The sequence below is a fragment of the Periophthalmus magnuspinnatus genome, chromosome 8, assembly GCF_009829125.3.
Source record: "Periophthalmus magnuspinnatus isolate fPerMag1 chromosome 8, fPerMag1.2.pri, whole genome shotgun sequence".
In the NCBI taxonomy this organism is placed as follows: Eukaryota; Metazoa; Chordata; class Actinopteri; order Gobiiformes; family Gobiidae; genus Periophthalmus; species Periophthalmus magnuspinnatus.
The window spans coordinates 16,517,282-16,531,110 of NC_047133.1; the positions used below are offsets into that span (position 1 = coordinate 16,517,282).

Sequence of the window (13,829 nt, forward strand, 5' to 3'; positions counted from 1 at the left end):
TTCCAGAGTAGCCAACATCAAGCTATTGTCTCTGTGCAAAAAGGTATCCAGCTAGTTCCAATCAGAGGGACAGTCGGCTTGATCATTTTCTGCTGTAATGCACAGACTGTGGAAAGAAGTGGACTAAGTGAGTGTGACGTCAACCACAGCATTCAGCTCCAGTCGAATGAAGCTCATTGAGGCTAGAGCAGGTACAGGGGCCAACTTGGAGCTGATTTCTATATTTGGAATTCCTCCCGCGAGTATCATATCAGTCTATGGTGTAATGTAATGTCTATGAGGTGTTTGCAGAGTTGTGTTAAAATCAATAAATCCTCACAGATCAGACAGTGGACACGGAGCTGTGGGTGGGTCAGGGGTCAGAGGTTAGGGAGTTAGGGTCAGGCTGTGGACATAAAACTGCAGGAGGCTGTCACTGACAACACATTAAACACTTTATAAATGTGAGGAAAACTTGACCGGAGAACATTTTTGTGTTTACAAAGGTATGTTTTTGTGTCAGTGGTCATGCTAATGCTAATTCCGGAGCCCAATAAATATTTAAATAACGCCACTGACTGAATAATCTACACCTAAAATAATCTGGTCGTCCTTATGTTATATTTAATGTTTCAATAGAAGTTAGCATTAGCATTAGCATTATCCCCAACACACAAAGACGTACCTTTCACACATTTTCACACACACATTTTTCCACTTGCAAGATTCAAAGAACTTTACATCAAGGAACCACTCACGCATTGACACGCACATTCATACACCAGTGTGCACAGACACTGGGGGCGAGGGGCTTTTACTTCTGTTGCCCAAGCACACAGCAGCATTCATCTGTGGGAGCTGGAATCGCACCGACAACCTTCAGATTAGTGGAAAAACACTGTACAAAGTATTAATTTTATTTGTTGTGCTTAACATGTTGTCAGTGACACCTGCAGCTCCCTGTCCACCCTCTGACCCCTAACCTCTGATCCCTGACCCACCCGCAGCTCCCTGTCCACTGCCTGATCTGTCAAGATTTAGTCATTTTAGTGCGACTCGGCAAAAACCTCATAGACATTACATAAAAGGAAATGGCTGGGCGTCTGTCTCTCTGATTGGAACTAACCGGATATTGTTGTGCATAGAGACAATTATTGTTTTTAAATGTCCCATATGACTCAAAACTCACTCTTGTAGCTTTAAATCATGTTCTAATGCTGTTCACTCCTCAAAAACAGACCTGGAATGATCCAAATGATTCTAGTGAAGGTGTATGGAGTTTAAAAACACAGTGGAGCACTTCCTGTATTACCACATGATGACATCACAAGGTGGAACAGAATGTATGTTTGGCTGCTTTTCTGTTTGAGAGAAGAGCTCAGTCTAAATATACAGGGTTTGTGTCTTAAACATGTGTGAATGAAACAAAACACAACTCCAGGTCTTTTTGTGATGAAACAACATTATAACACAATATGGGCCCTATGAAGTAGGTTCTTGGGGTCAATATCATGGCCGCTGTACAAAATAATCATGTTTGATCATGTTTAATGTTTCTGCTGTAGAATTGTCATGAACTGGAGAAGATGGATTTAGAAGAATGTGTTCAGGTAACTTCCTTTATGCCATAATAATATTTAAAATGTGTTTATTATGAACTGAAACCACAAATAGTTCACGACACGTAACTGTTTTGTTTGACCCAGATCACAGACGGGACCCTGATCCAGCTGTCGATACACTGCCCTCGTTTGCAAGTCTTGGTAAGTGCTTTCTCATGTTTGGTATATCATATTGTTAAAGCCGCAGTATGTAACTTTTCTTGAGGATCCACCGCCTGTTGGTTTCCATGGAGATGTTGATGCTTTTATTGCCTGGAACGTTCTGCAGTATGGCAACAGATCAAATTATAGGTCACATGTTTGGAGAGACAGCAACAGAGTGTACACAACCTGTCAAAAGTTTGGACACACTCTCTCATTCAATGTGTTTATTTTTACCTCTTTCTATCTTTTATATAGACAAAAAGATATTAGATATATGAAGTAAGATATATGTAATTATGTAGCTAAGAAATAAACATTAAATAAATCTACTAAATATGTGTATACGTATGCTATATTCTAATCCTCAAACCAGTCACCCTTTATCTGTGTAATCCCTCAGTCGTCCAGGTCTGATCGATAGCAAAAGAAAAATATAAACTCTGTCAACTGGACAAAATGTTGTAGGAGTGAGGACGTTTCACCAGAACTGAAGAAGCGGCTTGAATGAGCAGCCAGATTACTGCTGGACACTCCCTTATATCTGTCTGAAGGGAGGAGCTAACTACACTGAAACAGCATTTGTTTACAGTTTGTTTGTAGACTAGGTCTATTGAGCTATATTAAGTGTGCACCTTGCCTGAGTCCTATTTAGCATAGTCATTCAAGCCCCTAAACACACCTATTAGCATCTTGGCTAGCCCTATTGTTTTCTTTGTTTTGCTTTGGGTCTGAGGATGGAGTTATAGATGGGAGCTAGACGGTGTCTAAGGCCCCCTTTTGTGTTCAAAGATAGATTGTTTTTCCTAACAACAATCGTTTCTTTAACTCCCCTCTCAAACCATTTATTTTCTTTGGCTAAGATCTGTACCTCACTATCTTCAAAGGAGTGATTAGGTACTTAATATTTTTCGACAAAGCAGAACAAAACTTTCTTTCTTTGCTACATAATCCCATATATCTTACTTCATATATTGATGTCTTTTTGTGTATGTAAAACGTAGAATGTAGTAAAAATAAACACATTGATTTAGAGGGTATGGGTCGTGTACATTCTGCGGCCGCCTCCCCAAACATGTGACCTATCACTTCACCTGTTGCCATACTGTAGAACATCCCTGGCAAAGCAATAACATCTCCATGGAGACAAGCAGGCGGTGGATCCTCAACCAGAAAAGTTGTATACTGCGGGTTTAACAATATTATATACCAAAAAAGTTTTCAGTGGTAGTGTACATTCTTACTGTAACTGGGGTCACCTTCGCAAACACCTGACATTACCGTGTCTTACTTTGTATATTTGATGTTTCGGTTCAGTGCAGTTTTATTTATATAGCATATTTAAAATACAACTTAGCTGTGTATTTGTTTTTTGTTGACTTTTGGGCAGCCTAACACGATACGTAGGAAAAGAACCATAAAACACCAAGATATTCTGTGTAGCTAGTGTTAAATACCAGGGAGAAGAGGCGGGTCTAGTGTTAAATACCAGGGAGGAGATGTATTTGACTGGTAGTGTGTGTTTTTCAATCTGTTCTTGAGTGATGATCCTCTTTCATTTATTCTTTCACAGGACTGTTTTTAAGTTTAATTCCATAACAGTAGAACACTTGAGGCAGTATCGTCTCCATGGAAACTAAAAACATTTCGCTTTGTTGTGATGACGTTTACGGCGACGTCAGCTCCCATTGGACACCACAGTTTTCTAATGTAGAAGTCAGCGGACGTTTTAGATGAATATTGTGGTTTAAAATGTGTAAATTATAACATAATGATCCACAGGGGTCAGAAATGAGAACCATAGAGACACAAGCTCAATAGGGCTGATTTTTGTATTGTTTTCCACAGAGTTTGTCCCACTGTGAGCTCATAACAGACGATGGGATCAGACACTTGGGGAGCGGGCCTTGTGCTCATGATCGTTTGGAGGTGATCGAACTGGACAACTGCCCCCTGATCACCGACGCCTCCCTGGAGCATCTCAAGACCTGCCACAGTCTGGACCGTATCGAGCTCTACGACTGCCAACAGATCACACGAGCGGGCATCAAGAGGCTACGGGTGAGTGGAGCTAAGGCTAAACTAGGGGCTAAACTGGGACTGAACCGGGACTGAACCGGGACTGAACCGGGACTGAACCGGGACTGAACCGGGACTAAACCGGGACTGAACTGGGACTGAACCGGGACTGAACCGGGACTAAACCGGGACTGAAACAGGACTGAACCAGGACTGAACCAGGACTGAAACAGGACTAAAACAGAGAGTAAAACAGGACTAGACTGGGACTAGACCGGGACTAGACCAGGGACAAAATCAGGACTAGACCAGTACTAAACCTGTACTAAACCAGGGACTAAACCAGGGACCAGCCTCTTTCTAGATGATTGTATATATGACCCTAATGCCCATGAGCAACGCACTGCGATTGCCCACTGCTCCTGACGGGTTGCACTGAAGATTGGGTCAAAAGCAGAGGGTAGATTTCTGTAGGGGGAGAATTAAAGTACACTTAACCTGTCCCACAACCAGCATTGTATACAACCACTGTATAGTTTATGTGTTTTTTGGTGGTAGTAGTATTAGTAGTGTTTGCATTGCACTATTGTGTCTGTTATTAATCTCCATATCCCGATTTACAGACAAATCAGACGCCTTCTTTCCCCGAGGTTGCTCACGCTAGCATTAGCAACAGGTTTGATTGACAGTGTTGCTAAGCGCTCGCTTCCTGCTAAACCAGTGGTGTGGGCAGGAAGGGGTGTTACCTTCAACAGCCTCACTCCCGATTGGCTCTTTGGTGATACTCGTGGTCGGAATTTCAAATATGGAACTCTGCTCCAAATTCGCCCCTATAACTGCTCTAGCCTCGATGAACTTCAGTTGATTGGAGCCGAACGCTGTGGGTGACGTCACACTCACTTAGTCCACTTCTTTATACAGTCTATGGTCCCAAGGCAGCCGTGGCAACAATAATTCAACCATCTCCAGTGTTGAAACTGTTGAATTGTAAACTGACAAGACTTTTAGACACATTTTTATTAGAATGATCAGAGCCTTAAACAGGAAGGAGCTAAATTAGCATAGCTCGTTAGCAGCAGTGATACCTTCACTCAGATGAATCAGCTCGAATGTGATTGAAGTAAACACTGAGTCACTGATGCTCCTGAGAAGAGGATTAGTCAATGTTTATGTGTTTACAGAAAAAACATTAATTCAACCTTCCACGTATTCTGCTGCAGAGAAACACTTCAGTTTGACATTTTAAATACGACGTGAACTGATCTAAAGCATGCAGTGCCTCCTACACCTCAATATGCTGTTGCGTTGCCACATATTTTAAATAAAATCAAGTATTAGCTTCTCAAGACCTTTTTCTAAACAGCATTACAAATGACTTGGGAAAAATGCACAAAACTGTGTCTTGTGAGGTTTAATCCATGTTCTAATGCTGTTCCCTTCTCAAAAACAGACCTGGAGTTGTGTTTTGTTTCATTCACACATGTTTGAGTAACACTTTACTCTTAGTCCGTCTATATCTCCAAAGCTCAAAATGCTCTGTTCCACCTTGTGATGTCATGAAGTGGTAGTTTTCACAGCTCCTTTTACCTTTAGTTCAATAGAGATTGCCAATATTCAGGACTGAAATGATCCAAATGATTGCAGTGAAGGTGTATGGAGTTTAAAAAGACAATGGAGCACTTCCCGTATTACCACATGATGACATCACAAGGTGGAACAGAGTGTTCTCGGTTTGAGAGAAAAACGCAGCCTAAATATGCAGGGGTTGTGTGTTAAACATGTGTGAATGAAACAAAGATCAGAAAATAGCATCATATGGGCCATTTAAATGAGACATTGTGCAAAATCACTTTTTACTGCATTAAACCGCTACACACACACACACACTGGCTAAAATGGGAGAATGAAGTCAGTATAGAGCACTGAATCTGTGATACATGCAGTGATGGAAGAATACTTTGAAAATGTAGTTACAGAATACTGAATACTGCAGTAAAATGTATTAGTTTGTATTAACCCGCTCTACATGATCCTGGGGTTTTTATTTCACTATTGTGTCTGTAAATCAAGATATGAACATTAATAACAGACAAATCAGGCGCCTTCTTTCCCTGAGGTCACTCCCGCTAGTTTTAGCAACAGGTTTGATCGACAACGTTGCTAAGCCCGCTCCTTTTCTTTAGTTTTAAATCAATATTATGATTTAAAATGTCCAAAATAAGACACAATGATCTAGGGGTGTCACAGATTCTAACTCTTTTTCCTGTCTTTGTGATTGGTCTTGCTCTCGTTACTGCTGTCCCTAAATTCCTTCAAAATAACGGTCCATTTTTTGTCTTTTAAAAGTCAAGAGGTTTCCACACATCTACATAATTATGTAACTGACTTGTCCTCCCACAGAAGCATTGAATCATTTTTATAAAACGCTGTGAAGGTTGGAGGGATGTGCGCTCTGGTGACTGCTACCTCATTAGCCTGGGGTTTGAACACAGGAGTCATCAGGAAAACATTACTTTATAGTTTTAGTTTCTGTGGATTTTGCATCAGCTCAAATTATATATGAGGCTGTGGATCGTTCTGCTTCCAAGTCTTACCTGATTTCAAGAACTTTGTGTGAACCCATCGAGGACCTTTCTCCATTCAAAAGATACGATTTTGACAACGCATTAGTGATTTGCAAGCTACAAATCTTTATACACCAGACGTTGTATTGATTGAAAAGAGTCTCCGCCATAGAGTGTATAAAAAAAGTGGACTGAGTGAGTGTGACGTCACTCACAGTGTTCAGCTCCAAATGAAGCTCATTGAGGCTAGAGCAGTTATAGCGGCTAATTTGGAGCAAAGTTCCATATTTAGAATTCTGAGCAAGAGTATCATAGCAACCAAAGAGCCAATCTTAGCGAGGCTGTTGAAGGTAACGCCCCTTTATGCCTGCACTGCTGATTTAGCAGGGAGCGAGTGCTTAGCAACGCTGTCATTCTCAACTGTTGCTAACGCTAGCGGGAGCGACCTCAGGGAAAGAAGGCGCCTGATTTGTCTGCTATTAATGTTTATATTGTTAGTTTCTGTTCTGCTGCATGAAGAACAGGTGCAGAGGCACGGGCATCGTTCTGTCGATCTTTATTGTCAGTTACAGCAGTACAGTCGGGTTAAAGGCAGCGTCCAGAAAAATTCAAAACAGAGTCAAGTGTGTAGTGTGTTAAGCGATGTCTGTAGCAGAGTCTAAACAAGGTGAGCTTGCACCAATGTTTTAAACTACTCTCAGAGGGTGGATTACACATTCTACAGATAAGAAATTTAAAGCAAAGTCTAACAGTGTGATTGCATCAGTGTCTTATAACCCTCCCACAGTGGGGGTCACACATTCCTGTGATAAAAGGAGCCACAGATAAGAAATGTGGCCTTAACCGAAATGACCAGAACATAGCTGTTATCTTCCCTTAGTGTGATATGTGGCCACTGCTGCATGATGGGAAACAGAACATTTTGCACCTTTGTAAGAAAATAAGCAATATTAAATTTGTATATTGCCCACAATATCTTGATTTACGGACAGGATAGTGAAATAAAAATACCCAATTAATATATTCTCCTAGCCCTGGAGCAGCCTATCACTAGCAGTTAGCTAATGCAGTACAGCGCTCAGGGACCATCTCCAGATCTTGACTTAAACTTTAGGAGTTTTTAGGATTATGGTGCTGTTTTGGTTCTGTCTGTGTGTTTTGTTTGCCCTTTACCATGTTATGCTTTAATAACTCTGAATATGGAGCTCAAGTGACGCCCAACCCCATTAGTTAGCACGTAGCTGGTTAGCATGCAGCTGCGTAGCATGCAGCTGCTTAACACACAGCTGGTTAGCACGTAGCTGGTTAGCACGTAGCTGGTTAGCCCATAGCGGTTAGCATGCAGCTGTTTAACCCACAGCTGGTGAGCATGCAGCCTGGCTAGCACATAGCTGGATAGCACGTAGCTGATTAGCATGTAGCTGGTTGGCCCGCAGCTGGTTAGGATGTGACTGATTCGCCCGCAGCTGGATAGCACGTAGATGTTTAGCTCACAGCTGGTTGGCACACAGCCTGGTTAACACGTAGCTGGGTAGCACATAGCTGCCTAGGACGTAACTGGTTGGCACACAGCTGGTAAGCACACAGTTGGTTAGACTCTACGATGCCTTTAAACTCTTAATATTTGAATTTTTCTAAAAGTCTATGGGAAAAATTAATGTAAATGTACTTCTGGAGCCGGAGTGGTCGGTCAGTTAAGCCTGTTCTCTTTTTGTTTTCAGACTCACCTGCCCAACATCAAAGTGCACGCGTACTTCGCTCCCGTCACCCCTCCTCCATCTGTAGGGGGCAGTCGTCAGAGATTCTGCCGCTGCTGCGTCCTCCTATGATGCAAAGACTCCCCCCTCCTCACCTCCCCTCCTTCACTTTTGGCCTGTGACCTTTGACCTGTCGACGCCCCCCCCCACAGCCGCCGGCCTCGCCCCCAAAGACCTAAACGCACACGCCCCCAGCACCGCCCCCTTTCTTTCCCTTCTGGACCTGCAGAGAGAGAGAGGGAGAGAGACAAAATGATGACGTTTTAAATAGACACAGGTGAATATCCAAAACATAAAATCACAAATATTAAATTCACAAACACCAGGTTTAAGTCAATAGGTGGATGCTATTTACCTGTTGCTAAGCTCCTCCCAACTTTTTAATTTAGCCATTTGATTTTAAAGTGGGAGTGTTATGCAAAATCAACTTTTCTGAGCTTTTCTACCATGTTCTAACACTGTTCCCCCATCAAAAACATGCCTGAAGAGGTTTTAAATGTCATCCATGCATGTTTGAGTAATCTAGCAATCTCTTGCCCTGTTCAAACCCTCCTCACGGTTAGCTGTAAGATTCTGTTCAAGAATGCACCCACAAGTCTATGTCACCCACGTTTCCAGACGACAATTCTCCATAAATATTCAAAAACATGATACAAAACTGTACACAACAACTTTACAAACCTGATGCGATGTGCAGTAGTTTCATTAGCGCCAACTGTTGATGTGATAGAGATGTGAAGGGGTGTGATTTTTGACTTGAGCATCAAAAATGAAAGTGAAACTTATAAAACATGTTAACACGTCTACATACAAATACAAATATAGCATTTTTCAAACAATAAAAGGAAACATGGATACGTTTTGTGTTACAGTTAATATCCCATAGAAGTAAAATACCCCCCTCTTTAATACCCCATAGAAGTTAGCTCAATGAGAAGAAACGACTAGAACATGAGTAAACGCTCTAAAAGTTGATTTTTCAGAATAGGTTTCATTTAAGATGTTTATTTGAAAGTCCTATTAAGATAACTGCGTATTGCGATTGGTTCATGGTAAAAGGAGGCGGGGCTTAGTAACGGGTCAATTAGCATAAATACAAAACTATTATTACAGTGAATTTTAGAGATGAAAAATCGGGTCACCAAAGTTTAGTAAATTAATGTTAAAATGATCACTGCTTATATCAAATCAAAAACACTTTACTTGTTCAGCACTTTGAGTATTTGGGGGGTTTAATTAGCCACAAGAGCAGTGTTCAAAGCTAAACGCTCTGCTACCTCACGATCGGCGTTCACACCTGTATTAATGTGTAGTAACAATAGTGGTGTTAAAATGTACCACAAAAGGCAGATCTGGTCTTTGACTCTTTCGTCATCGATGCCTTTAAAATGGACTAGAAAAACAGCAGGAAACCTTACGGGGTTTAAAATCTACTTTTGCAGTTGTTTGCACTTTGTTTATCTATAGAAGCGGGTCTACCAACGCTTGAAATGTCCGGGGAGTTTAAATACTATACCAGTGTTAAGTGTACAGAGGAACATTTTAATATTTAGGCATTAAAATTTGTAAATAAAAGCTGTAAAAAGAGAGAATGAATCAAACTTGTGGTGTAAAGTTAGGCCAGCCACACACTCGCCTCGTCCGAGCGAATCTGAGCTGTTCTGTTATGACCTAACCACAAAACATCACCAGGGCAACAGCCAATGAAACAGAGCGTCGTGACGGACAGAGTGACGGCCACCGAGGCGCCAGATACAAACTCAGGAAATGGAAAACATAAATAGAAGTTATGAAGTTAAACTGCAGTGTTCTCATTCATATTATCCATTAGAGTTTGACCTCCAGTCCACAACATGGCGCTGTTGTCCAGTTTGAAACGTTCTTTAAAAGTAAAAAACAACAACTCAATTTGAATTTCTCTGGCTGTGTCTGAATTTCCATAGTACTCCCTACAGGGGGCGCTGCTTACGGAGCACACCATTTTTAGTGACGTCTGAATATCAGGTGAGTGAAAAGTAGTGCACTCAAAGTTTCCCACAATGCACCTTGAAATATAGTGGACATTGATGGTCACTAGAGCGGTCAGTATAGACCACAATGCATTGCGAGAGTCGGAAAAACAATAGTGCGGCGACAGGTCTTTAACTGGACACACCACAACTGAGTGAAGCAGGTAGAAGCGCCGTTTTGTCTCACTGTTGATCCTAATTATGAATAAAACATTCTCCAATAAAAGTTGCTAGCATTAGCCGCTTTAGCTCGAGCTGTTAAAAGAGCGAGAATTTCCACATCTCAGACAAAAATGTAAAAATCCAGTTCGTTTACTTGAGGAGCTGGGGGAGACGTTCGGACACAGCCTTTGCTTATTTTCATAAACACATAACTGAAAATGAACTAAAATATGCACATAATGTCAACTTCGGACTATTACACGCACCTGAATATAAGCTACACCCGCTAAATTTTAAAAGAAAATTAATTTTGCACATATATAAGCCGCACTTGAATATACGCCGCACGTTACAAATATCTTGATCTAACATGAGATATTTGCAGAGAAAGACGATGCACAGTTTTTGAGTTTTAATTTAAGAAACGCTTTTTTCAAACTGTGCCTGAAAATCACCATCAACACGCCATCAACAACATACCTGCATATTTAGAAAGTTAAACGGCACCAACCCGGGCCATCTGCTTTTATTTCCTCTGAAAGCTTTTGTCGTCTTTTCACATTGACTAAGTTCTTCCCGCTGCCGCCTCCAACGTCGCACCATCGGGTCAGTGATGCCAAACTTTCATGCAGTGGCTCTGTTCCTTCTTTGACGCCAGATCCATTGCCTTTATGCCCTGAAGAAACAATACACTAATTTTTATGTTAATCTTTCCCCACATCTGTCTCACTTTTGCGTTTACTGCTAGAGAGTGCCCCCTGGTGGCTAAAAATCTATAAATTAACCGCAGCAGTGTATAGGCCGCAGGGTTCAAAGTGTGGTAAAAAAGTAACGGGTTAAAGTTCGAAATTTATGGTTTATATCCCATGTATCTGTACACAACAACGTGAATTAATAAAAGTTTGAGTTTCCGTGACATTTTTTCTTTTTGGTAAACCTGCTTCTGTAAATATAAACTTGACACTTTAGACTTAAAAACGGAGGCGGAGACTGATTTTACTAACACAAAAACCTAGGTTGAAATCGTGCTTGCCAACACACCTCTCTCTGTCTCTCTGTTACAATCAGAAGAATTAAAAAAAAGATATTTTTCTAAGAATGGATTTCACGGATCCCGCCTATACGCAGAGAATGCAGATGCCAAATGTTGCATGTAACTCTAGTTTTTTTAAAAAATCGAATTCTGTGGAGTCGAGACAAAGCCAGCGACGACAGTATATGAATGCAACGGAGAGGAGTATTTTGAACTATAAAACATTTGGGGGAAAAAAATATGTGTAAAGAAAATTCAAAATGCCAGACATCTTGGAACTTGGAAATTAGATGCTGGTTTGGAACTTGGGAAAAAAAAGACAACGTCATGACTATGTTCTGTATCCTGTCTGCTGGGACAATGCAAACGGACAACTTCAAAACCACACGCAATCACAAAAAATATCTTCATTTTCATTTGACGTGACGGCGACCCTTGAACTCCCATGATGCCTTGCGAAGGACAAGATTACTGCGGATGGAAAGTGAACATTGAAGGTGCAAAACTGGCCTTCAGACTGACAATGGCAAGTGGAACGCTTTAGGATGACAACTCCCCTTCGGAAACATACACTGCAAAATTTAACACCAGCATATGTTAAAATGATTTGAAATTAAGAATATTTGATTGAATATGTTGATTGAGGAGTATTTTGAAAAATGCTGTGTTTTTTGAGTATTCTGCATTATCATCTATAATGAAACAATTTAAAAACAGGGAAAAGAAAGAGTTCATTAAAATGGATTACACTAGAAGTTTGCTTGTAGTGACGACTTATCAATATTTGAATCCTTGACCAAGACTTCAGATAATCCCCGAAAGTATTGAGCTATTAATTTGTCAATTTGTGTTGCCAACCGCTTCCGTTAAAAAGAGCTGATTTCATACTCCACTTTTGAAATGACAGAAGCGTGACCAGACCATAGACTGTGTACATAAACAGACATAGCTAACCTGCTAGTCACGTGTTCCAAACATGAAGTGATCGTGCGTGCTCTTCCTGCTCCATCGACAATTCACTTTCTACATAATGTTGTCATTTTGGTCTTAAATGTTCGTATTAACCCGCTCTACATGATCCTGGGGTTTTTATTTCGCTATTGTGTCTGTAAATCAAGATATGAACATTAATAACAGACAAATCAGACGCCTTCATTCCCCGAGGTCGCTCCCGCTAGCATTAGCAACTCTGTCAATCAAACCTGTTGCTAAGCGCCCGCTCCCTGCTAAACCAGCAGTGTGGGCAGGAAGTTGCATGTACCTTCAACATCCTCGCTTTGGATTGGCTCTTTGGTTGCTATGATACTCGCGGTTGGAATTCCAAATATGAAACTCTGCTCTAAATTTGTCGCTATAACTGCTGTAGCCTCGACACTTCTTTACACAGTCTATGGATCAGACTGATTTTACGTTGAAATATCAGCTTCTAAACGGTCTAAACTCATCAAACCAACATGAATATTCTTAATTAAACACATTTTAACTGCTGTGGTGTTATATTTGCAGTGTATTCCCGTCTCCCGCCTCTCTGCTCTGTCTTGTTCCGTTTTATAATCGTATTTCGTTGCTTCACATCTTCTCCCATCTCTCTCTAGATTTCTCCTCTTCTCTTTCTGTTTTTGGCGTGGTTTGGAATGAGTTGTGTCTCCAGATATAGTTTTTTTTAAGCCCTCTTCAAAGTTTTTTTTTGTTTTGTTTTGTTTTTTTTTAAGAGTGTAATGTAAATGTTTAGTCTTTATTTTTTGGGAAGGGGAGGGCGGGGGGGTTATTGGCATTAGTGCAATGGTACAAGTGTCTGCAGGAGTTCAAATACTGAATGTTACCATCTTGGAGAAGGCTTTCTCTAGCCACACAGTCTGACTTATCTCCCTTTAATTTAATTGCCTTGCTTTTCTGAACACATGGTAGATATTGGACACTAGCCTGGTCAGCCCAACACCCTTTCATTTCATCAGCAACGTGGTCTGAACTAAACCTCGCCAAAGTCCTTTACCATTTACCATAACCTTGCCAGAAACTTAAAATATAGAGAGTCACATTAAAACACCAGTTTATGAGAGCGGGATTCAAACCAGCAACCTTCGGCTCATTGGACAAACGCTCTACCAACTGAGCCACGGTCCCATTTTGCGTTTGATCAATTACAAACATGTTCTGAACACGCAGCTTTCCATTCATCCATCCATTTTGTTCCTCGTATCCAGGGCCAGGCAGACGACGCAGGGCCTCTCAGACTTCCCTCACCCCAGACACTTCTTCCTGCTCCTCCGGTGGGAGCTGGATGAAGCGTCTGGGGTGGGGGAAGAGGGCATTCCTATATTACTGTTGCAGATTTTCTTTCAGTCTTAGTTCAAAAGTCACTGCTTCTGAATCCTGTTATTAAAAAGTAAAATTTCAACAGGACATTTTAATCGCTCGTCAGAACTGTTGATCCGCCCCAATTGTTCTGTAGTTACGTGAGAGACGAGCAACAGATTTGGCTTTTATTGTCTTTGTTTTATTTTAGTTAAAAGGAAAATAAATACTGTTTGTCTGCTGCAAAG

General features: G+C 41.1%; 1 protein-coding gene across 1 annotated transcript in view; it reads left to right on the forward strand.

The window, feature by feature from the left end:
- Nucleotides 1-9,769, forward strand: part of fbxl20 (F-box and leucine-rich repeat protein 20) — a 28,248-nt gene extending 18,479 nt beyond the window's left edge. The window contains exons 13-16 of the mRNA XM_055223638.1: nucleotides 1,545-1,589; nucleotides 1,686-1,742; nucleotides 3,591-3,803; nucleotides 8,047-9,769. Coding sequence (XP_055079613.1) covers nucleotides 1,545-1,589; nucleotides 1,686-1,742; nucleotides 3,591-3,803; nucleotides 8,047-8,154 — 423 coding nt within the window. The 3' untranslated portion in view covers nucleotides 8,155-9,769. The remainder of the gene's footprint in view (nucleotides 1-1,544; nucleotides 1,590-1,685; nucleotides 1,743-3,590; nucleotides 3,804-8,046) is intronic.
- The last annotated feature ends 4,060 nt before the right edge of the window (nucleotides 9,770-13,829 follow it).